This window comes from Trachemys scripta, chromosome 24 (genome assembly GCF_013100865.1).
Source record: "Trachemys scripta elegans isolate TJP31775 chromosome 24, CAS_Tse_1.0, whole genome shotgun sequence".
Taxonomy (NCBI): domain Eukaryota; kingdom Metazoa; phylum Chordata; order Testudines; family Emydidae; genus Trachemys; species Trachemys scripta.
The window spans coordinates 10,925,595-10,951,013 of record NC_048321.1 but is presented as its reverse complement, the minus strand read 5'-3'; the positions used below and the strand labels follow the sequence as shown (position 1 = coordinate 10,951,013).

At 52.9% G+C, this 25,419-nt stretch overlaps 1 protein-coding gene and 1 long non-coding RNA gene across 2 annotated transcripts; both read left to right on the top strand.

Moving 5' to 3' along the window:
* The first annotated feature begins 6,287 nt into the window (after positions 1–6,287).
* On the top strand, positions 6,288–10,162 carry LOC117869592. The gene is made up of 3 exons (XR_004643826.1): positions 6,288–6,706; positions 7,234–7,443; positions 8,849–10,162. It is a non-coding gene; the product is annotated as an uncharacterized LOC117869592 (long non-coding RNA).
* Positions 10,163–18,046: 7,884 nt separating this feature from the next.
* Positions 18,047–21,748, top strand: LOC117869591 (SLAM family member 8-like). Its single transcript, XM_034756560.1, has 4 exons — positions 18,047–18,254; positions 19,074–19,415; positions 20,735–21,031; positions 21,354–21,748. Exons 1-4 carry the CDS (start codon positions 18,191–18,193, stop codon positions 21,461–21,463), a joined length of 813 nt encoding a protein of 270 aa, XP_034612451.1. The 5' UTR covers positions 18,047–18,190; the 3' UTR covers positions 21,464–21,748.
* Positions 21,749–25,419: the final 3,671 nt, after the last annotated feature.

Here is a 25,419-nt window from a genome sequence, read left to right as displayed (position 1 = left end):
TGCGCTGCAGAGAGAAAACTATCAGTGTAGCCACTTGGGCTTGGCGAAGGAGGAATGTCTATGCTGTACTTTTAGCCCTGCAGCCCAAAGCCAGGGAGACTGAATCAGTCGGCCTGGGCTCTGGGATTCAGTGCCGTGGGTTTTTCTTTGCACTGAAGGCCTAGCCTGTTCCCTGGCTACCCCCGCCACACCCCTTCCTGGGCAGCACTGCCCACTTTTTGCTGGGTGCTCTTCTCCAAGGGGCCCAAATTCAACCTCCTGTCCACACAGGAAAACACAAGTGGAATGTTGATGTAACTCTCAGGGCGAGGGGAGCGAGCAGGGCTCAGTGGATCAGGGACTTGGGATGAAAGATGGGCCGTATTTTTCATCTGAAACTTTTTCTTTTTCTTGTTGAAAAATGCAGCGTCAGGTCGACCAAAACCATTCATGAATTCAGGTTGATTTCACTGAATTGTTGTGAATTGGGGTTGGGGGGGGGAGATCTCTGACACTTTTGAAACAGCAGTTTTGATTTTTCACTTTTTATTTTGAAACTGACTTCAATGTTACTTTTGAAAATGTAAAAAAAAAAAAAAAAAGTTCTAACAAAACATTTCATTCAACCCGAAACTTTTTTTTTCTTTTTAAACTTTTCAGTTCACTGGAAAATGTTCATTTTGAGTTAACCTGGAATGATTTCCCCCCCCCCCCCCCCCCCCCCCTTTGCAGTAGTGCCAACCAACCAAAACCAAACAAAACTCCATGATTTACCCAGCTTGAGCCAGGAGACCTGGATTTGAGTCCTGACTCTGTCTCCTGCTGTGTGACGGGTTTACTCCCTGGGCATTGTTTTGTGCGGCACTTGGAGATCGATAAGCCCTGTATAATATTCTTACTATTATTAAGGTAGAGACAGTGAGCGGCAGATTAGAGCAAATTCTTTAGCTGATTATTGTTGTCAATGACAGTCCTGCCCCCTGCAGCCCACTCAGCACAGATAAGGGCCCAGGAAATTACAGGTCTATCCTCCCACCTTGAAATCCTGAAGTGAGCACACTCAGCTGACGAGCTAGCAGAAGTCTTTTGTCTTTCCCCAATATTCTCGCCTGAGTGACGACCGGGGGTCTGGAGAGAAATGTAACTTTGCATCCCTCGGCCTTCTTGGAAAATAGCTCGCCGCAAGGTGCGAGCAGGCTGTGATTTAGCTCCGCACCGTCCCTGACCGTTACATCAGGTTTAAATAAAGATCCCCCTCAAGAAAACCATCATTTGTCTCTCAGCGCCTGATAATAACGTGCTGCAACCAAACACAGAGATGATTTCTGCTTCTGCTCGGGCTGCCAGGCCGGAATGGAATCCTTCAGCCCCACCGCTGTACTTCTCCCCTGCCCAGATCACTTGATTTCTCTCCTAATAAATCAGGCAGACCTGGCAAGAAAAAGACCGGCTCAGGGTTAAGGACACTATTGCCAAAGTTTACCAAGCAACCGCACGGCTCTATGAATTCCTCCATTCTCACCGGCAAGCATCCCCGTAACATTTACTCAGCGTATTAGGAGACTCATTAAACAGCCCTAAGGGAAGAAGAAGGGGAAGATAAAACATCCATGGAAGTTATATGAGTTGGGGGTTAGGGAGACGGCATGTAGCTTGGGACGCCTGGGTTCTTTCCCCAGATCTGGGAGAGAGTGTGACCTACTGGATAGAGAGTCAGGACTCCTAGGCACTATCCCCAAGCGACTGTGTGTTGAGTAGTGCTTGAAACAGGACGGGAGAGCCAGGACTCCTGGGTTCCATTACCAGCTCTGGGAAGGACTGTTGTGTAGTGGTTAGAGCAAGGAAGCGGCGATCAGGACTCCTGGGTTCTACTTCCACTTCAGCCACTGCCCTGCTGCGTGGCCTTGAGCAAGCTGCAATTTAGCCTTTCCGTGCCTTAGTTCCCCCATCTGTAAAATGGGGGGGAACCAAATCCCTACCGCACAGATGGAGGGGGGGGGATGAATTAGGGTTTGCAAAGCACTCCAGGCCGCCCCTATGGAAGATGCTGCGTGTAAAGTGCTAAGTATTGTTGTTGTCGTCCCGGCCTCAAAAGGGAATATTTTATAAAAGTGAATCTCGATCGCTATGTTAGTGATAAATTATAAAACACGGCGTTTCTCTCCTGCGTGCATTCTCTCCTCTCTCCGCTCCCCACGGTGGCTGATTCTGTTGCAAGCTGCTAGGAACGGCCTACTTCACAACATGGGCTTTTACGGGGTGGGGGGGGGGTTGAAACACTTTTTTTAATTTACAGCAGTGATGCACAACGCCAGCCCTTTGTACTTTAACAGGGCAGTGTCTTTTATCTGAGGAGCTCAAAGCATTTCACAAAATGACACCTCAACCCACGTCTGCAGTGTCTTCATCCCCTACTTCCATCCAGGGGAGACAGGAAATTGGGTAAGTGCCTCTAAAAATTTAGGACCTGAGCCTGCAGCCACCCCCTCGAAGGACTTACATGGCTCCTGTCACCAGGGTATCCAGCACCTGATGCCCATTAGTGAATTCAATAATCCCATTTCACAGGTAGGGAACTGAGGCACAGGGAGATGAATTGATTTGCCCCAAATCACACAGGGAGTTTCTGGCAGAGTCAAAAGTTGATAGCAGGCTTTCCCAAACCCTACTCCAGTGTCTTAACCCCAAGCCCAATTCTTCCTCTCAACACCCATGGACAGGAAACGGAGAATCTGCTGCTTTCTAGAATCAAATTCAGACCAATCCTTTGCCAGGGCTAAAATATTGGGCCAATTTTCCCCCCTCTGTTTTATATTTTGCTTATGGTGGTTTTCTTTGGGGGATCTCTGAGATGCATTTTGGCGCAGCAGCAGTTTAATTGTAAACACTTCCAAAATTGCCTTTTATCAAAGACAACCCTCCAAAAAAAACCAACCCAGACAGGCTCTGGCAAATGCCCAAGGAGAGCGGGGCCTTTCAGCTGTTTTATCTTAGGTCCTTACCTGGCCACCGTTGCTGTGGTATCAGAGCACCTCACAAGCTTTACCGTATTTATCCTCGCAGCACCCTTGTGAAGCAGGGCAGTGCTGTGCTATTCTCCCCATTGTACAGATGGGGCAACCAAGGCCCAGAGAGACTTACCCAAGGAGGCTGTGGCAGAGCAAGGAACTGACCCCACATCTCCCAACCACTACACTATCCTTCCTACCACATTTTCTTCAGGAGTAGGAGACGCAGGCTCTGGTGGCGCAAACAGGGGAGCGAATTCCTGATTCTACAGTTTGCCACTCACCTTGGCTGCTGTGATGGTAACAGGGAGAGCGGCAGGTCTCTGGGACAGCCAGGCCCATATGGGGGCTTTAAAGGCCAAAGTTAACAGCTGGCTGTGAAGAAGAAACCAGTGCAGCTGTTGCAGAATGGAGGCGATGCGACCTCTTTGGCTAATGAGTGGGCAGTGGGGTTCTGCTGCACATTGCACGTGGGCTCCTGGGGTAGCATTGCTCCAGCGGTCTGTTCTCAGGGCTGCTTAGGGCTGGTTTGCTGCAACAAGCTAGGACCTCAGAAGGAACAGTCACTAATGCTGCCCCTGCGAAAATCCAGTGCCGGCTGGGAGTCGGGATGTGGGAATCCCAGGGGAGCCCCTCACATTGTGAACTAAGGGGCGGGCAGGCAGGTGCCCTCCCTAACAAGCACGGAGACGAACCCTGCACTGCTCTCAAAATCCTTCCCTCGACCTGCCTGCACCGGTTGTGTCCTGGGCGGGTTGAGCCATTGCTGATGCCTTGTTAAAAGGGGAATAAATGGCTCTGACTGTCGGCGAACTGACAAACTGTCAGCCAGCAGGAAGAGCTCTGAGCTCCGTGCAGCTCCAGGAGGGCAAGCAGAGTCCAGCAGAGCAGGGGCTGCTGCCACTCCACTGAGTATTGATTCCTCGCTGTAGTGAAACGATTGACAAAGCTCCCCGATCCCCAACAACCCCTTTAGGGTACAGCAGTGCAGCCAGTGAAAAGGCAACGGTGCTAAGGAGCAATCGTCATTAAAGCATGCTAAAAGCCAGCCACAGGCGGTCTTGGCTGGACCAGGGGGCCACTGCTAGACATCTCAGAGGAAAGTGGTAGCAATACCATAAAGTGTCCCTCAATCTTAACTCTTGGCAGCAGGACGCCTCAAAGCATGTTGCAAAGGAAGCCTGATATCATTATCCCCCCAGTAAAGATGGGGAAATTGAGGCACAGAGAGGGAAAGTGACTTGCTCAATGTCACGCAGCAGGTTAATGGCAGAGCTGGGAACAGAAATCAGCAACCCTGACCCCTGCCTGTCTCCCCCCACACACTTAAGTTCTCTATCCACTAGACCATACCACCTTAGTGTATAGAAAATATGTTTCTACGGCTGGGCAGTTAGCAATGGGTTTATGGTCTAAAGAATGAGGGTAGATAACCCTATTTTTTTATCCTTTCTCACGGCATAGTGGATGGTGCTTGTGATCTTATTTGAATCCAACCAAGCCCTAGGACTCAACATCATGTGGCCAGGAGTTCCACAAACTAATTGTGTCACATACATAAAGAAACAGCCAACACAGCAAGATTTGGTGACACAAGGGCCTGGTAACAGGCTCTGGTATCTTTCACATCAGGGATCGTAGAATATCAGGATCGGAAGGGACCTCAGGACCCCTACTCACAGCAGGACCAATCTCCAGACAGATTTTTGTCCCAGATCTTTAAATGGTCCCCTGAAGAATTGAACTCACAACCCTGGGTTTAGGAGGCTAATACTCAACCCACTGAGCTATCCCTTGAGCCAGGATCTTTCTGTCTGCTCCACACAGAGCTGTTTACAGTGATCGTGCTATGTAATAGTGACCAACATTTATTATCCGATGGCTGTTTGGTGGAATGCGTAAAAGGAGTCAGTGTTGTGGTTTAGGTCCTAGAGGGTCTGGGGTCCATATTCCACAGCCACCTGAGTCTGTGGAAACCCTGTTGATAGGCCAAGGATTGAGGAGTCAGCGTCATGAACCCCCTGCTGAGAACCGATGGGCTATGCAGACTGGACTCCCTTCAGGGCAGGAGGGAGATGCACAGGTGCAGGGGTAAACCGGGGAGGTCTGCTGGGCTGAACCTGTTCAGAGCCTGTCAAACGCCTGAGTTGTCAGGCTGGTACCTTTCCCCAGCACTGATATCACTTAAAACACTGCAAGGCAACAAGAAATTGAGCAGCACTAAAGGTGGAATGAGAGATGCGCTGGTATTAGGAGACCCTCCGGGCAGTGCCGGGGATTCTGCCAGCTCTTACACATCAATGGGCTGTGCCCTAAAGGGGAAGGACAAGTAGTAGCAATACCAATGCGCCAAACAGCCTCCTGCCCTCCCACCTCATGGGAACCCCACTGCTCACCCTATGTCCCTTGGGATCCAGCCCCTGCCCCCCAACACCCCATAGGGAAATCCCATCCTGCCCTTCCCACCTCAAGGGGAATCCCACCCCTCCCCTTACACCCCTTGGAGAACCCCACTCACCCCACCTTGGGGAAATTCTCTGCTTCTCACATCATGGAGAACCCCCTTGGACTCCAGTCCCTGCCTTACTCAGAGCCTCGCCCTCCCCCACTCCAGCTCCCTGTGGGAGGCCTGCACAGCTCCTGCCTCCCCCTATGGGGACCCCCCCATGGAGCACAGCACTTCCCCCCAGCCTATGGGGTCACCCCATGGGGCACAGCCCCTCCCCCCAACCTATGGGGTTCCCCCCCATGGGGCACAGCCCCTCCCCCCAGCCTATGGGGTCCCCCCAATGGGGCACAGCCCCTCCCCCCAGCCTATGGGTCCCCCCAATGGGGCACAGCCCCTCCCTACAGGCTTCCCCCCCCCAGGAAGGTCCCAGCCCAGTTCCCCATAGGCTAGTGATCCCCGACACCCCACTTTTGACATCCCGCGAGATTTGGAGGCTACTTCCCAGAGTCCTCGCGAGATCAGCCTCGAGCGGGGCGGGGTGCGTCTTGACCCGAGTAACGGGGCGGGGCCACGGCGAGGGCCCGCCCCTTCCTGGCCTGGGCTCGACCTCAGCCCCGCCTTCCTAGAGAGCCCCGCCCATGACGTCATCGGTAGGTGCCCAGGGGAGCGAAGACCCGCGCAGGGCCTCCGCGGGCGCGTCGCGCAAGGTGCTTAGGCGGCCACAGCGAGCGCCTGCGCGGCGCGTCCCCGGCGGGTCCTTCGGGCTTCCAGGGGGAGCCTCCCCCGGCTCCCTCCAGCTCGGGGTTCGCCCCCCCCAACCCCCCCCGGGGCCCCGGCCCCCCCCCCCCCATGGGGCCTCAGTCCCCCCACTGCTCCCTCTTGGGTCCTCGGACCCGTCCCCTGTGAGGCCTTGGACCTGCCCCCAGACTCCCACTGTCTCCCCTTGCGGGACCTCGGATCCCCTTTCCTCCTGTGGGACCCTTGGACACCTCCATACTCCCCTCCCCCGCATGGGGACTTGGACCCACCCCTGTCCCCAGGCAAGGGGCTTGATGTCTTTCCCCTGCCACCACTCAAAGGCCTAAAGGAAATCCCTTGAACCTGAATGGTGCGGAGGGCGGACTCTGCCCCGCATCAGCCAGGGGCAGAGTTAAGGGTATTTGGTAGCCTTAACTGATGCCTTGTCAACCCCAAGTGTTCAGAATTTGGGGAAACCCACCGAAATGGTGAAACTGGCTTAAACATCAGGAGATTTTAATCAGAATGGATGGTGGGTTCTTTTGATTTGCCTCCTGGCTTTAGGTTGCACTCGGGTCATGTTTTCAAGCTTTTCTGTGTAACCGTGAGGGCTAGAAACTTTAATTTAAAAAACTAAATAGAAGCTGAGATTCTCATGTGACTCCTGGAGCTGGGGGCGCTAAGAAAAACATGAAATATTGTGAGACAAGACAAGATCAAATTGCAAGTAGTTGCAACTTTTGGCTGTGTTCTGGGCCATAGCAGGAGCTGGCCTACTCTCCAAGGCTGCTCTCCTTCCTACGGCCCCTATTGGCTCTGGGAAGCAGAGACTAGCCACAGTGCATGGCACTATAGCCACACCCCTGATTTCCCCCTACACTGGGGGCTGGGAGCACAGCTGGTGTGGGGTCCGTGTGGCAACTCTGTACTGGTTTGTGAGGTCCCCTGCGTAGAGCATATTCCCCAGGGTCATTTTTCTCTGCTTACTGTTCATCTGCATTTGTATGCACAGAGGTGAGGTTTGGTGCATGTCAGCCAGTGTTCTCGCTAATTTTACAGGTGCTGTTCAGCAGACCCTTGGAAAATTTGCTCCTGAGGTGCTGAGAACCTACCAGGCACAGATCCCTGAGTTCCCATTGGGAGATGAAGTCACTTAGCATCTCACAGGATCAAGCATGATGCAGTAAAGCAACCTAGAAGACATTGCCCTCCTTATGGGAAGAGCCGTCGTTGGACGATCCCACAGGCCGCTTTGTGAAATCCACCCTGGTCAGCCAATCTAGTCTCTTTTTCTTTCTGCCGTGGTGATGGGAGTGGAGGGGGTGAGAGGATTAATTAGGGTTTGTAAAGTGCTCTGGGAGCCTCCTAAGGAAGATGCTGCTTGTAAAGTGCTAAGTATTGTTTTTGTCAGCCCAGCCTCAGAAGGGAATATTTTATAAAAGTGAATCTTGATCACTATCTGTTAGTGATAAATTATAAAACACTGCGTTTCTCTCCTGCATGCATTCTCTCTCTCTCTCAGCTCCCCACAGCAGGCTGATTCTGTTGCATGCTGGTAGGAACGGCCTATTTCTCAACATGTGCCTTTACGAGGGGGAAAAAAGCATATTATTTTTTGGTCTTTGCCAGAATGATGCACAATAACAGCTCTTTGTACTTTAACACTGTAGCATCTTTTATCTGAGAAGCTCAACGCATCTTACAAACAGTAATGAGTTAAGCCCCCTGTGGAGGATTTTCATCCCCAGGAAAACAGGAAAATGGAAATGTAATTTGAAGTGTCTAATATTTGGGAGCCTGTGTACCGGGGCTTGACTCTCCATTACTTTGCACCTTGTGTGATCACTCACCACCGTGCAAAGTGCTTGGAGAAGGCTACCAAATCTGAGATGGGTTTTGCATCTACCTTGCAATGGGGAAAATGACCACACAAGGTCTAGAGTACCGGGGGATCCGGCCCAGTGTAGCGCCCTGGCCCCCATTGTTGTAGGATTTGAGCGCCTGACAAACACTAATGGATTCATCCTCACAGCAATGATGCAGAGAAGCAGGGTTATTATTCCCCTTTGGACAGATGGGAAATTGAGGTCCAGAGGGATTAGGGCAGGGGGTGGCCAACCTGTGGCTCCGGAGCCACATGCGGCTCTTCAGAAGTTAATATGCTGTTCCTTGTATAGGCACCGACTCCAGGGCTGGAGCTACAGGCGCCAACTTTCCAATGTGCCAGTGGTGCTCACTGTTCAACCCCTGGCTCTGCCACAGGCCCTGCCCCCACTCCACCCCTTCCTGCCCCCTCCCCTGAGCCTGCAGTGCCCTCGCTCCTCCCCCTTCCCCCCAGAGCCTCCTGCATGCCACGAAACAGCTGATCGGGAAGTGCGGGTAGAGATGGAACAGGAGGCGCTGATCGGTGCGGCTGTCGGTGAGTGGGAGGCGCTGGGAGCTGGGGTGGGAGCTGATGCGGGGGGGGGGGGTTGCTGATGTATTACTGTGGTTCTTTGGCAATGTACCTTGGTAAATTCTGGCTCCTTCTCAGGCTCAGGTTGGCCACTCCTGGATTAGGGCCTTAGCCCTGGAAACACTGAAGCTCCTGGGCATGGGAACTGGTGGGGAGTGAGACAGGAAGTGGGGGTGCCAAAAAGGAGGAATGTCACGCTCACTGTATTATGCCTTGCAGCCGAAAGCAACGCCCTGAGGCAAAGAGGAAGCCAGAGCAGCTGTTGAAGAACTGGGGTGCTTTTATCCTAACGCAGACTACTAACCGGCAGGCCGGCAGCCCTGTTCTGCACCCACTGTAGCTTTGTACATGGTCTCCAAGTGTAGCGCTATGCAGTGATCCACTCTGATGAGGTCTAGATCCAAAGGAAACTGTCACCAATGCTTCCCTGGATGCCATGGAGAAATCAGATGCCACCTTGGATTCTAGCTTTGGGAATCCCTCACATTGAGAACCAACAGGCGGGCACATTAGGACCAGAAACCAAACCCTGTACTGCCCTTAAGATCCTTCCTGCAACCCGCCAGCACCACCTTTGTCCAGTCCAAGTGGAGCTTTTGCTGCTGTCTTGCTTAAGGGGGAATAACCAAGGCCTAGTGCGCCTGAACTGACTGAAACTGCAAACTGTCCACCAGCAGGAAGAGCAGCGAGTGGCCTGCAGCTCGGGGAGGGTGAACTGAGTGCACTGCTCACAGTGGAGCAGGGGCCGGTTCCACGTCAGTGAGTATCGATTCCTCTCTGCTCTCCACCATCCATGTGAGAAATACGGCTCTGGTCAGGCTGGATATGTATGGTGATCTGATGCACGAAGCTCTGCTGGGGGTCTCAGGGGGCAGGCAGTTAAAGTGCAATCCCAGTTATAAGTGTGCATCGTTAAAGCATCAGCAAATGCAGAAGAGCATAGGGAATTGCCACAGTGACCTAGTTCCAAGTGCTTTTATGGTGTCGTGGTTACTGTGTTTGCATTGCGTACAGGAGGTCCTGGGTTCCAGTCCCAGTGATTCTAGTACAGTCACGTTAGCAGGCAGTGTGGTTTAGCGTGTGTGACTGACAGGAGAGCTGGGTTCTGTTCCTGGTCTTGTGACTTCGGGCGAGTCACATTTCCTCTGTCAGCTGCCTACCGAGGCAGGATAGTCTAGTGGTTCGGGTATGCGCCTCGGCTATGGGAGATCTGGTTTAATACCCTGCTCTGCCACAGACTTCCTGAGTGACCTTGGGAAGTCACTTAGCCTCCCCGTGCCTCAGTTTCCCATCTGTACAATGAAGATGATAGCAATGCCCTGCATCCAAGGGGTGTTGAGTGGCCATATATTGTGAGGTGCTCCGATACTGCTGAGGTGGGGATTAGATAAGTACCATAGCTAGATACCGTGGGGGTTTGTGTGCCGCCTTCTGAGGCTTCTGGCCCACAATGGGGCATGGGTCTGATCTGATCCGATGTTCTCAGTCTTGGACCATTATATCAAATAAAGGATTTAAAATGAGCACGGTGCCACCACCAGGTTACAGTAGGTTGGGGGAGGCCAACCCGGGGCTCCGGAGCCACATGCGGCTCTTCAGAAGTTAATCTGCGGCTCCTTGTACAGGCACCGACTCCGGGGCTGGAGCTACAGGCGCCAACTTTCCAGTGTGCCGGGGGGGGGGTGCTCACTGCTCAACCCCTGGCTGTGCCCCCATTCCACCCCTTCCCGCCCCCTCCCCTGAGCCTGCAGTGCCCTTGCTCCTCCCCCTCCCCCCAGAGCCTCCTGCACGCCACGAAACAGCTGATTGGGAGGGAGCGAGAGACGCTGATCGGCGGGGCTGCCGGTGGGCGGGAGGCGCTGGGAGCGGCGGGGACGGGGGAGCTGATGGGAGCTGCTGACGTATTACTGTGGCTCTTTGGCAATGTACATTGGTAAATTCTGGCTCCTTCTCAGACTCAGGTTGGCCACCTCTGCAGCTCAGAAGCTTTGGGTTTCATACCTTAGGGCCTGGTCCTGCAGTGACCTGGTGTCTCCCACCATCAACTTCAAGGAGAGCTCTTAGTACCACTCAGGACTGTTCAGCAGTGTCTGAGGTTAATGGATTGGGGTAAAGCAGGAATCCCCATCAGTGAGCTCACATGGTGGGGGAAGGGATTCATCCTCATGCTTCAGGGCATGAAGTGATCACCACTGGAGGGATCAGGAAGGAACAACTCCTCTGTAGGCAGGTGCATTATGGGTGGAATTTCCCCCCCACTCACAGGCCAGTACAAGAAGCAGGACTTAGCTGATGTATGTACCTTTGTTGTGGCCCTCTGCCCAGCAGATGAATTTCACCCCATGAGCAACATTTGCACCTTCAGAGGTATCATTCTAGACTGTAGGCACGGTTTCAGGCTCCAGTCGATGCAGCAGTTGCCTGAGCTAGAGTGGTAAATCTTTGCAAAGCGACTCCTTTTCTGTCTCGAACAGGTGATAAATGGCCATGACTGTCACTTTGATACATTTCGGTGATGAAGGAAGCCAGGCTGTTTCATATAGCCAAGACAGCTCTATTCCTGGGGACGCACTTCCCTCTGGTGGATGACAATAAAGATGCAGTTTCTTCGAGGCTCATTCCCTCCTGTTAATAGAGTCACCTAACTGGAGGGAGTCACTGAATGGGGGTGGGGAACCAGGAGAGTGTTTTTCAGTTCTCAGATTTTAACACAAGAAAGAGACAACCATGATAAAAATATAACGAGGTGACTTGATTATGGGGCATAAATGTTTTCAGGGGGAGAAAATGCTGGCTGCGGAGGGCCTGTTTAATCTAGCTCAGAGAGGCAGAGCAAGAACCAATGGCTCGAAGTTAAAGCCAGACAAATTCCAGTTAGAAACAAGGCCCACGTTTTTAACAACGAGGGTGATTAACCACTGGAACAAACTGCCGAGGAAAGGGGTGGATTCTTCATCTCTGAGGCTTTAGAGCAAGACTGGAAGCCTTTCTGCAAGGTCTGCCTTAGCCCAAGCCAAGGTTTGGGGCTCAGTACAGGGATAAGTGGGTGAAATTTTCTGGCCCATGTTCTACTGGAGGCCAGACTAGATCTAATGATCAGTCTGGCCTTAAAATCTGTTAATCTATGGTGGATGTTTACTAGCTCTGGGATCATTTAATACATTTTCTTACAGTTAATTGAGTGCCCAGATTCCAGTCCTGTTTAACCCCAGGACAGCTTAACTCTGTCACGGGTGCCTTGGAGAAAAATGGACCGGAGTTGGAAATTCCTGCTCCAAACTGCCTGATTTCCTGCACATTTAGCACCAGGGTTTGGTTGGACCCATCTCGGAGATCCTGTTGTCTGCTGTGGAGGGTCCTCTCCAGGCTCTGCTGGTGGCTAGAAGGGGGAAGTTGAAGCTGTCTGTGAGAGAAGATTATGGGCAGATGTCTAAACAGGGAAAGGGAACTTGTAATGACCTGATCAGGAGCCGCTCTGGCAGCTGGTGCTGGAAGGGCTGTTACTCTTGGTCGTTTTCACCACTGAACGAGTGAAAAAGCCTCCAAAACCTCCTGTTCCCCTGTCACATTTCTCATTGTTCTACTGCTCCCAAGACTGCCATGGGGCTGTGCTGCTCTCGGCTCAGCGTGCTCACTCTCTTGTCTCTGCTTGTCTCTCCCGCAGGTGTGCATGAGCAAGTGGTGAGCAAGCCAGTTAAATCTGCACAGGGACACACTGGATCCAACGCACCAGAGAGAAGCTGCAAAGGATGAGGGGGTACGTGGCCGATATTTGAACCTTGTTGTTCATACTGGATACATTTTAACATGGGCCGAGTGACCGGCTAGAGTCCACCCCACAAGGGTTCAAAGAAATCATTGGCAGTTCCCTGGACGGGGATGGTACCACTGGGATTAGGTGCATTCTCCACGGTGACCAGTGTCTCTAGGACTGCGCTGTGGTGACGTACAGCACATACGAATACCTGGTTCAAGACTGACTTGATTGTCAAACCTGTGCTGGGGAGCTTCCCCCTTGGTCCAGACCTGCCCAGGTGTGTTGTTCCCAGGCCACGCTGCAATGTTCGTGTACGTTCCTGATCCCATCACTCCTGCGGTTACTCAGTGATACGATAGGTGTACTTGTAGTTACAGGGTTCAGCCAGTAGGGGTCTCCATGTGCTGCGTAAAGTTCCAGGTAGGCTGTGATCCCTGGTAAACAAGAGAGACAAAGCTGGGATTGAGCCCTTGGCCTAGCTGAAAAACTCAGCTCCAACTGGCCTCCCAAAAATGGAGGCATCCAGAAATCAGTGGCCACCTTTGAAAATATGGTTGTCAGGTGTTGGGAAGCTGGAAGCGTGGCAGGGCTGATGTTTGCAGCAAGAGGGCGGCATTGATTGTCTTGGCGTCTGTCACACATGGAGGCCCGGCACAACACGTTGTATCCCTGGAAGGGGCCCAGATGCCGGGCCAAGCGAAGTGATGGACACCGGATAAGAACCTGTATAGAATTGAACACAACTGGTTATTGCTTCCTGGATTTGGGCTGATGGCTCCATATAGTCACATGGCTGTACGTTTAACTGATGACAAAGACACGTTATCGGGCCAGATCCTCAGTGGGTGTAAATCCGTGGTGCATCACTGATGTCAATAGAACGACGTTGACTTACGCCAGCTGAGGATCTGGGCCCCAGAGCTTTGGATAGGTGATTTTTTGCATTCATTATAAATTCAAATAAATGGCTGTATCTCCAGGCATTTTCTAAACCATCCTCATAGAGCACATCCCTGCTCTGCTGAAAAAGGAGCGGTTTATAGTGTTGTATTTTTATTTCTACTCTGGTTTTTCTTTGCTCTAAGTCCAGGATATCACAGACCTGTCACAGATACATATTTCCCTCACTCTCTGGCCTTCTCCACCCCCCCCTCCCCACTTCCCCCCCGGTCACAGGAGCGGCTTTTGGTCCTTGTGGCTTAGAGGTGATTATTGTGGCTGTGTTACTGGCACTTGCTGCGATTGTCTTGGTGACGTGTTGGATAGAAAGCCCCAGAACAGCTGAACTGCTGGGACCCTCTGAGTCAGAGCAAAACCACATTGCAGATGTTGAAGAAGGTGAAAGGAACAGGCTAGGGAAATCTGTCTTGTTCTTAGCTCTGAAAGTTTCTCCTTCCTCATCCTCTTTTGTAATCTTGCAAGTTAAATGTTGCTGGGACCTTTCCTGCCACAGACTCCCTGTGTGACCTCGGACAAGTCACTTCCCCCGCCTCTGTGCCTATTTCCCTGTCTGTAAAATGGGAATAAAAATGCTCACCAATAGTATTCAGAGCAGGCGGGCTACCGCAAATTAAGTAATTCTGGCAAAAGCATTTTGGGGTCCTTGGAGGGAAGGCACCAGAGCTGGGCAGAGGGTTATTATTAGGTTAGATTGTGACTCCTTCTGAAAAAGAGCATGCTTGATGTTCATTAAACTCACAGGCCACTGTGTATCCCGTTCCCTCCCTGGCTGGGTCTCCAGCTTAACCCCAGGGAATTTCAGGATTCATTCTCTTCTTGCCTTTCCATGGTTTTATTGGGTTCTCTAAACTCTATTGCAGGGGTCGGCAACCTTTCAGAAGTGGTGTGCCGAGTCTTCATTTATTCACTCTGATTTAAGGTTTCACGTGCCAGTCAGACATTTTAATGCTTTTAGAAGGTCTCTTTCTATAAGTCTATAATATAGAACTAAACTATTGTCGTATGTAAAGTAAATAAGGTTTTCAAAATGTTAAGAAGCTTCATTTAAAATTAAATTAAAATGCAGAGTCCCCCAGGCCAGTGGCCAGGACCCGGGCAGTGTGAGTGCCACTGAAAATCAGCTCGCGTGCCGCCTTCGGCACGCGTGCCATAGGTTGCCTACCCCTGCTCTATTGGTTAGAGAGGGGACTGAGAGCCAGGACTCCTGGGTTGTCTTCCCCACTCTAGGAAGGGAGTGTTATCTAGTGGTTAGAGAAGGGACTGGGACTCAGGACTCCTGGGTCCCATTCGTAGCTCTGGCACTGACTTGCTGTGTGATGTAAAGCAAGTCATGTCCCTACATTCAAAATGGGGATGTTTCCTTTCCTGCCAGGCTAGTGTGAAGGTCGTTAATTAATATCCATAAAGAGCTTTGAAGTCCTCTGCTGGATGCAAATTGTAATGATTTCAGCTGTTGTTGTAGCTGAATGCCGCACAAGGACACTATTGGTTGCCTCTTACTTCTTTTGACTCATGTATGCTTCAACATAAGAGAGCTTCACCAGGACGGCCGTTAATCATTTGTGAAACTCACAAGCCCCCAGAGCTCAAACACAATGACACTGCAGTGTCTTGCTCGCTGGCCTTCTCTTGATGCAGTGGCATAATGAACCCTTGAATAATAAAGACAATTAACACCAAACCTCAGTGGTTTGAATGTCCCAGCTACCGGTGTCTGCTGCTGGATAGGAGGTTGGAAAAGATGCTTCTAAAATTGAAGGGTTTTTTAATTGTAGATACTTTCTATTTTAAAAAATTAACTAACTTTAGTGTAACTGTTTTAGAATACAGGTAATGCCGGGGGGGTTAGCTGGCCCATATTGGTAAAGGGATTTTAAGCTTTAATTGTGTCGGTTACTGGTTGACATCCAGTTTAGTTTAGGCAAGTAAAGGTCAAAAGGGGTTCCCCATTGATGGTTTTTGGGTGGCTTAGTGATAGATCTAAGCTAGCAAGAGTTGTGGCCTAGATGCTCACAGGTGCTGGCTACGTACCATTAGTGCAGAGGTTCCTTCATAAGTGAGACGAGACGTTGATATCCTCTCTGATCATAGACGGGATTCTCTGTCCTGCCAAAACTTCTCATGACCAAAACATTCTACTACTGTGGTGCCACAAGGTGGCAGAGCTAACCCTCTGATGATGGAGTACTCCGCCCACATAGCATGGTGATGGGGGTTTTAAAAAGGCGAGAGGAGATTGCAAAATAGCACTGTTTAAACACAAAGGTGTACGGGTGCGTGTGAGAGAGAGAAGTGGATGGGGGTGGGTGGATTGGTAGAGACCCTGGATGGATGGACGGTACACAGCCGTGTTCTCTGTAAAAGGAAATGTTTCTCCTTTCAGTTTCATTCAGTGAATTTAGAGCTGCTTGTGTTCCTCTTGTGTCTTGCAGTGATCAGTTTGTGCCATGTGGATGGTTATTGCACATGACTGGCTGGCGTGACAGGTGTCTGTGATGATCGGGGATCACGTGGCTGCTTAGACCCAGACAGGTCTCTAGCTGGCCTTTCGGGACCCTGGAGCTGGGTCTGGATCTCCGTGCAGAGATGGGGAGGAGCAGGGTGGGTGAGAAAGCCCAGCCCAGTGTGATGTGCGGGAGAGGCACAGCCCTGGGATGGGACAAAGCAAAAGGGAGCGGGGGAGGGAGAACAGAGAGACCAGCTGGGCGCCCCTCCTGGGATGTTCTGTGCTGCCAAGATGGAGGGGGAGGCTCTCGATCTGCTGCCAAATAGACCATCCAGTTCTGAGCTACCAAAACTCACCCAGCGCAGAGAGGCCACCTTCCTTCACCCCCCTCTGCATGGGACATGCCTGGCACCCTCTCCGTCAGGCTCACCCTCTGCTTAGGGGTGAATTCCACCCTCCGCTCTCCCCCTCCTCCTCTCCGGGGCCTTCCAGCCCTCGGGGTTCTGGAGAGAGGCTTTGCAGTCTGCTGTGAGGCCAGTTGAATCGGGGGATCCATGGAGCTCAGTCATTGGGGAGGGTGGAGCAGCCTCACGCCACCTGTAGAGTCAACAGAGCGCGGGTGACTGGTCCAGGCAGGGGAGAGACAAGGTGGGGGGGATGAGGGAGATCCAGGAAGGGGACAAATGGGGTCATGTCACATGTAGGCTTCTGAATGAAGTGGGGATTCTGGGCTTAGCCCGTTGATGCTCAGGCCCCTTGAAACAGCTCCAGGGTGGGTGTGACTGTAACTGACGCTTTCTTCGAGGCCCCTTCATGCTGCCGGAGGGGTGGGAAGGGGCCTTGGTGTCCCTGGGAATCAGGTTGATCAGACCCTGCAGGCCAGTAGTCGAATGTCTGAGCAAGACCACCACTCTTGGCAACAAGAGACATGTCGCTTTGTCAGGGAGATGTGGTTTTGACCTCGGTCTGGGCCCGCCAGCCTGTTTGCTCACAAAATACCCAGAGCTGTCACAGCCAAATGGGAGCTGGGGGGTGGCTTTGATAACAAGGAATAGCTGTCTGTCTATCCGGCTACCCCCATTCACACCCACCTATCCGTCCCCATACACAGCTACCTGTCATCATGTTTCTAAAACCCTTCTCACTTAGGCATTGAGTTTACCAGCCCTCCGCTCCATCCCTGGCTTCCAAATCTCTCTCACTTTAACCCAGATGGAGGTGGCATTCTGGAGCCACCGATCTCCCTAGGACTCTGGAGACAGGCGTGTCCGTGTGGGACGGTTTTCATCTTCACCTCCTCTCTGACCAGCTCGATTGCGGCCGTTGTGCTAGTCGGTGCTGTGACCGCTTCAGCTCCCCCAAGCCTCGCCAGGTCAGGCGAGGGAATCCTGGGTAGAGCTGCTCCATCTGGGTAGAGCTGCTCCATCTGGGCAGACCCTGCCCCGGAGGGTTCCCCTTTGTCTCACCCTGCCCCGTGGGGTTGGGGAAACAAGGGCTTCCCCATGGAGGGAGTGCTCTGTCTGAAAGACCATCCGGGCAGAAAAGGTGCTAGGGCCTGCCGAGCACATGGATTTCCGAGCAGGGGCCTTTGTCCCTGCAGTGGGCAGCTGGCTGGGTTTGTGCTGGGGAACGGGAAACGGTTCTGCGCTGGGCGCCACTAGGGCCAGTCACAAATCAGACCTTCACAGTTCAGGTCTGACGGCCAGGAGGGACCCAAGGCTGCGCTGCTCCCTCACACACACCAGAATTCCACCCCGTCACCCTGCGTGGAGCCCAGGGCTTGTGTCTGGCTAAAGCGTCACTTCCAGACAGGCTGGAGAGCTCCTGGCCCGTGTCAGGGTGGGGGCTGCAGCTGCACTGACCCAGTGGGAATTCCGTGCAGGGCCTTGAATTCTGGGTGCTCCCCGGTGCAGGGGGGGCATAACACCATGGCTAGCCCCCACCGGAGGGAGCAGCGTGGGCCAGGGAGCCCTCGCTTTCCTCCTCCCCGCGGTAGCTGTCCTTGTGCTTGGGCCAGGGGAAGGGCGGCAATTGAGACCAGGGTGAGTGGTTGATGGGATGGGAGGCTCATTACGCTCCCCTTTCCGCTACACTACCTGGTCGGGAGCCAGAACCAACCAGGCTCTCTGTGCCTCAGTTTCCCCATCTGCAAAATGGCCAACCCCACCCACAGGCACCTGTGGGGCTAAAGCCTGCTGCTGGTTGTAAAGGGCTGTAGTGGGTGGGAGGCGAGGTGGACTGTTGCAAAGATACAATGACTGGAGGAGGAAGTAACAACACCCGGAGCTTGTGGTCTGAAGGAGCTGGTGCTGCGTAGCTGTGACGGTTGTCTCAGCGCCTTCGCCAGTGACGGGGGAAGCAAAGCTCCCAGGAGGCAAATCCAGCCTGCTGCGAGAGCATGGGCCTGGGCCGTGCTCGGCTCCCCTTGCTTGCTGTCCTGGCCGTAGCTCTCCGAGCCCCAGGTGAGTGATGGGGGCGTTACGGCTGCGAGACACGTGGCAACCTCGTGTCGAGGGGAACCTTGGAAACCACAGCCCCTGGGCCCAGGCTTATACTGGTGTAAATCCAGAGCCGCTCCACTGAGCTCAGCTCAGTGTGTCTGGATTTATATCAGTGTAACTGAAAGCGCAGTGTGTGTTGGGCTCCCTCCTTACTCTGCTAGCTGGTTCCCTGCCAGGAACAATTGCTGGGCCTAGCTCCCCCTCCCCGAGCTCTGTGCCAGGGGTAGGGGAGATGTTTCTCTTCCCCGGGGGCAGGGGGTGGCACCAGGAGGCAGTTCTGGTCCCCAGAGCTGATGGGAACAGAAATGGATATGTAGGGTATTGGGATTCCTAGGGGGAAGTGGAAAAGAGCAGCAGAGAGGGGGGATTGCCTAGTGGTTAGAGCACTAGCCTAGGAGTTGGGAGTCCAGGGTGCAGTTCCCTGCTCTGCCACACACTCTGTGTGACTTTGGGTGAGTCACTTAGACGCTCTGTGCCTCAGTTTCCCCAGCCGTACAATGGGCATAATGGCACTGCCCTGCCTCACAGTGGGGATTGGGAAGATAAAGGCATGAATGATTGTGAGGTGCCCAGATGCTACGGTGATGGCTGCCCTAGGAACACCGAGGGTAAAAGTCTCTAGGGTCAGCTCGGAGGCCAAAACCAGACCCGGCAGCTGGGGATAGGGATGGACTCCCGTCAGTTTGTTCTCTCTGGCTTGTGCTGCAGCAAGTGGGGAAATCAGTGCTCACCCCCACCCCTACCCCCCGCAACTTTCAGCTCCTGGGCTCTGTTTTTCAGATCCTGGATTAACCCAAGCACTGACTCCCCACCACCAGGTGAATGGGATTCTGGGAGGATCAGTTGTGCTGTCTGCGAATCTATCCCCCGGGAGAAAGGTGAAAGAGATCGAATGGAGCTTTCGTGCTGGGTCAGGTGTGACACTCCAGCTGGCTGAGTTCAGTGGGGGGGAGTTTGAGCGACCCGATCCCAACGACAGATTTAAGCAGAGGCTAGAAAAGTACAACGAGACCTCGCTGAAGATCAAGGCTCTGGAGCTGGGCGATCGCGGAGTTTATGAGGCCCGGATTAAGATAGTACCAGCAACTGTGGAGGAACAGGCCTTTCGCCTCGCGGTCTATGGTAAGTGACTGTTTAAAACCCTGTTTAAGTGAAGTTTCAACAAGTGAAATCATCTTCCAGGGCGGTTAATAAATGCGTGTTTCTTCGGCCTCGTCCCCAGGACACAGGGCCCCGTGGATAATAACTCCTCGCTCGTGCCCTGCAGTGTCCTGCGGAGGAAATACGTGCCCTGGGGTTGAGTTTTTCCCAGCCTGCACAAGGCAGGGAGGAGAATGTGCGGGAGGAAGGTTGTAACCCAGCCCCTCAGTTCTGCACAACTGAGAACCTCCCTCCAGGAATTCGAACCTACATCAAGTGGTTCCAGGGCCAGGCTGGTGCTGGGAGGCTCATTTCTAGGGGTGAGTCTGTGATCCCCCTTTGGCAGTGTGCGCCACGGGAACACGATGATGGCCCTGCTCGATACAGAGCTGAATGCATAGCTGCAGGGTGGATGCTGGGGGCATGCTGTGATGGCCCTGCGACCTGCATAGCTGTCGCCTGGCTCTGCTGTGCACAGGCATCCCCTCTGTTCCCAAGGCCATCCAAGCCACCCCAGTGAGGATAGTGGTGCTCCTTGCTTGTGAAACAGGCCTCCAAGCAGCTGTCAGAGGGACCCCATGTTGTGTGATTGCTGGAGGATGGACTCCCCAGGAGAGTCCGATCTGATTCCCGTGAGGTGTCCCTGTGTCTCTTAGCCCTGCCCCAGGAATCACATCCCATCTTCCCCCAGCTCTGCCCAGCCCCCTGCAAACCATTCATAGCCTCAGCTTCTCTTGCCCTGGCCCATCATTAGTGGCAGCCTCCCGGAGGCTCTCGTCATTTACATCAATGCCCCTTTACTCCACTCTGGCCGTGCAAAGGGGCCTTCAAGGGGTGAAAAGAGGGACCACTGGAAGGCCCTTTTGTGCGGCCAGAGGCATGTAAAGAGCCCATACAATACACCTGGGGAGAAAAAAAAAGGCACGTGGCAGCCAGTCGCAGAGCCCGGGTCACCTGACGCAGAGCCCGGGTCACCTGACGCAGAGCCCGGGTCACCTGACTCGGGCTCCTGAGACTTGAGCTAGGTGGCTAAAACTAGCAGTGTAGAAGTTCCTGCTCGGGGCTGGAGCCCAGGCTCTAACATCTGGCGATGGCAGTGGGTCTCAGAGCCCGAGCTCCAGCCCACGCAGGAATGTCCACGCTGCTCCCTTGAGCACCATGGCAGGCCCCCGAGTCGGCTGACCCGAGCTCTGAGACTCGTTGCCAGGTGGTTGTTTTTTCCCCAGTGTAGACACCTTCTGTGTCAATGAGAATCAGGCCCCCAGAGTCTTTCATTCTCATTTCATTTCTTCTGAATGCAGAGCCCGTTCCAGCGCCGGAGATGAAGAGTCACTTGCTCTCCAGCATGGCGGCTAGGTGCAACGTCACTCTGCAGTGTCAGGTGTCTGGCAGGGAAGAGGTTAACATCTCCTGGAGTAGAGGGAACCCACCCCGAGACCTGGGCGATCCCGAGCGGTACCAGCTCAGCCCGGACGGCAGAACCCTCCACCTGTCTCTGCAGCCCAACCTCCCGGACTCTACCTTCACCTGCACGGCCAGCAACCCCGTGGACCAGAAAAACATCTCTCTTGACCTGCAGAGCATCTGCCAAAGCGGTGGTGAGTTATCGGCAGGGCGTGTCTGTCTGCTCGCTTACACCGGCTTTATGCGAACATAGCTCCACTGGCGTCAGTGCTGCTACTCCTGGTTTACAGCAGCGTACGTGACCGGAGAACCAGCCCCCCAGACAGAGCGATAAATACAGTGGCCACGGGGCTGCTTTTTGTTCACGAACGCTGCCGAAGCAGTGAGCCACGCTGGAATTCGCTCCCTCTTCCAGGCCCCTTTACACGGCCAGCGCGAAGTGAAGGGGTCTTAGTGCGAACGCGGATTCAGGCTGGTCAGGCCGATCCCCCTGACTCTGTCTTTTCCCCATTGCAGGAGCGGCTCCCAGTCCTTACCATTGGAAAGCCATTATTGGGGCGCTGTTCCTGGGACTCGAGATCAATGCCATGGTCCTTGTGAACCTGGTGCACAGAAAAATGCCGTAACGCTGGCGGTTGGGCTGGGACCTCGTATCGCAGACGCCTGATGAGAAGGTGGACGGGGAGGTGGGGGGGAGCAGGCTATCGGGTGAAATCCAGGCCCCGGTGAAGTCAATGGGCATTTTGCCAGTGACTTCTGTGGAGTCCGGATTTCACCCCCAGGTGTAGCGTGGTCCCCAGAATCTCCAGTGAAATGCACCTGTTCATCAGAGAATTGTCCGAGCAAGCTTTGTCTAAAGGAGGTGTTCCTCCACGGTAAAGAGAAATAAAAGTGCTGGATATTTGAGAGTACTTTAATACTGGAGAATCGTGCTGAGTTGGGATTAGCCATGCAGTTACTGACTCACGCAGCTAGTGATACATATTCAAAGCCCTGCTCACGGATTGGCTGCAATGGTCTGATTTCCATTATGACTGTAAGGTTCTCTCTCTAGCGCAGCGGGTTTCAACCTGTGATCTCTGCAGAGCTGGAGAACAAGGCAGCATCTTCAGAGCGGAGCTGTTCCAGGCATGGTGCAGGGGAGGGCAAGGCGGACTCTGCATTCAGACCACGGAAAGGGGCAGCTGATGGTCTGTCAATGTAGGTACTTATATGACCATCGCCGAAGTATCTGCCGGGATTTGGAAACAGGCAGTACCATGATCGGCATTACGGCGCTGCAGCGGCATGGCCTCACCACCATAGTGTAGACGTACCCCAAGGGCCATTTGTACCATTCTGACCACACCAAAGGGCCTTAAAAGGGGTAGAAATGACAGTTACATTCACTTTAAGGCTGCTCTAGGTTTCCGTAGCCTTGTAAAGGGGCCTCATTGTCGATGAGAACCAGGCTGTTTATGTGTAACTCAGGAAGTCGTTTACACCAGAATAAAGTCACTTCTGTTCTAGTGTCCACATGGGGTGTTATACCAGCACAGCTACAGTTCTGTTGTCAATTCCCTGTGTAGACAAGTCCTTATCACACAGCAGATAGTTCCACGCTCGTCCTATATGACGGGGAGCTTTTGACTTGCTCAGAACAGTGTTGTCTCCAATACAGTCTCTCCGTTGTGTTCTCCTGGGGACCCCTCTGGGGAGGCCAGTGACTAACGTCTGTCACATGGGAACTCATGTGCCTCCTTCCAGCTCATCAAGGCTGGAGACTGGGTCATGAGCGGCTCTCACCTGGTTTGACAGGACGCGGCAGCTGACGAATTTCCCCAGCCCTGTGCTGTCCTGTGCCAGTCACGCTGGCAGCCCCCAGAATGGCTTGTTGTTTGGAGCATGTTTTTCATTTCCTCTGGGCCGAATCCTGCTCCCCTGGAATCTGATGGGATCGAGATCTGCGCCTCCGCTTGCAAATGCAGCGTGAGGGGCACAGTGGCTGCCCCTCGGCCTCCAGAGACCGGCAGAAGCAAAACCACTGAGACTGGAGCAAGGTGGGAAGAGCACATTCCCGTGCAAGGGCCAGGTTCACACTGGATCTCATTCCCCTGCTCCACCTCTTCACTGGGGCCCTCTAGGCCCTATTCACCCCTTACCCATTCGGTTTTGTTTTAACCCATTGTGTGCTGCAACGGGGGGAAATCCTGGCCCCAAGGACATCCACAGGCTCACTAGGGGTGGGATTTCAGTCACCCAGCGGGGGCTCAGGTCCTGTAGGACAAGCTGCCTTCTGCACGAGACTCACGGATTGATATTGCAGCCAGTGGAGGAGCTGGAGAGCTCGGGGGCTGGCAATGGGCCGCAGAGCTTTTCACGACTAGGTTGCTGGTTCCAGAGCAGGGCAGCAGAGCCTCACAGCTGTTAGCATCTGAGGCACTGAGGCCCAGACCGTAAAAGCTACCTCCCTTTAAAATCAATGGAAGTTAAGTGCCTAAACCCTCGAGACTTAACCGCCGATTCCTAATAGATACGCGTCTTTAAGAGGGTAACTGACCCTTGGAACAATTTACTTAGGGATGTGGTGCAGTGTTTGAAGTCATTACATTGAGACTGACTGCATTTGTCCAAGACCCACTCTAGCTCACCCACAAGTTGTTGGTCTCAGTGCAGGAACTACTGGGTGAAAGCCTCTGGCTTTGCTAGGCCAGAGATCAGATTAGATGACCACAGTCGTCCCTTTTGGCCGTAGCATCTAGGGTTCTGGGTAGCTAGGCAATGATCGACACCCGTTTTATTGGTGCCGGGTTTGTTTGTTTGTTTGTAAATCGTGGATTACTATCAACTACCCCAGCTGCCCTCCTCCTGAGTCCAGCTCACTTGTAGGCATCACTGTAGGGGCAGGTGTTAGGGAGTGGCTGCGCTGACGTGGGAATAGAAGCCCCGTGGACCAGGTCAGAATGGGCGGTTTGGTCCAAACACGCCCCCGCCGAGATCTAGTGACCCCAAAGAGAATTGTCAGCGGCCAGAAGGATATCAGCCCTCCTGTGACTGGTTTCACTTCCCTCTAGAACCATGCGTCGCCTTTCTGAAGAATCTGGGGGAATTTACAACATGCCGTCCAGCCTCTCTATAAACTGCTTCCCCGGCTCTTTTGGAAGAAGGTGGTTCCCAACCATTGGCTCCTAGCTTCATATCAGCAGCTTTCAGTTCCTCCATCTTGCAAGTGGAGCGCTTGCAAACTCTGCACAGTTTAGTCCTCCGCTGTTCCATCCAGGAACCAGCCCCACACAAATCAGTTTCTGTGAATTTGCCCGAGGTTCACGACAATTCACCAGGGGCCTCAGGCGAAGCCACTGGGTTGTCCTGGATTCTTTGCTGTGAATATTTGGGCAGCTGCACAAGCTTATTTGGTGCCTAGATCTTAGGCCAGCCCTCTGCTTCTGTGTGGATTTTACCCTTGGATTTGTAAGGGGCTTTGAGATTCTCCAGTGGAAGGTGCTCCAGCTGGAGAATGGCTTAATTAGTCTTTTGGGAATAGGTGAATCCTTTTCCTTGAACTTCCAGAACTGCTGATAGCAGAATAGGAAACACCCGACATTTCCTCTTGCTTTGAGGGTTTTTTTAAAATCAAAAATAATCTTTCCTTCTCGTCAGCAACACTTCCCTCTTTTCAGCCAGCTCGTTGCTACCGAGGGCCAGGACTATTATTAGCTGCTTGGGAAAGGGGGTTTCTCCCCTCCTGGAAAATGTCATCAGAAAGGGGGCGGGAATCCTTTTCGTCAAAGTTTTCAGCAGAAAATGGAGACTTTTTTTTGTTGGAGCCTGAACTACGTGTGGTCCTGGGCTGGGAAAACATTTGTTCTTTGAGTTTCTCGGGTCTCTGATGAAAAACCAGACTGTTTCTAGGACAGCAGATGCTTTCTGCAAACGTTTTCTTAGAGTCGAAAACCCACATTCCAGCAAAAAAAGAGAAGTAGAAGGAAAAGTTTTGACCAGCCCTGTTTGGTGTCCCCCTTTCATAGAGAGGAGAAATGAGGCATAACAACTGGCTCACAAATCATTGGCAGAACCAGGATTCGAACCCAGGAGCCCTGACTCAGGGTCAGATCCTCAGAGGTACGTAGGCACCTAACTCCTGTTGATTTTAAGGATCTAGGTCTTGTTGCCTACTACCTTATCCATTGGACACCCTTTCTCCCCTCCCCCACCTCTTGTTAACACTGATGGTTCTATCTAGTCTGGTGTTTTGGTCGTGCTGTGACCCCTCCTTTTTACTTTTTACTGGCAGTGTTGCTGAATATCATATCAGACCAGTTCATCCTATTGTTCCATAGGTTTGAATATCAAGGTGGGAGGGATAGCTCAGTGGTTTGAGCATTGGCCTTCTAAACCCAGGGTTATGAGTTCAATCCTTGAGGGGGCCACTTGGGGATCTGGGGCAAAATCAGTACTTGGTCCTGCTAGTGAAGGCAGGGGGCTGGACTTGATGACCTTTCAAGGTCCCTTCCAGTTCTAGGAGATAGGATATCTCCATTATTTATGTTTTATGATCTGGCTGATGCCCATATTGGCCATCCTCTGTTTGGTGCTTGCTTCC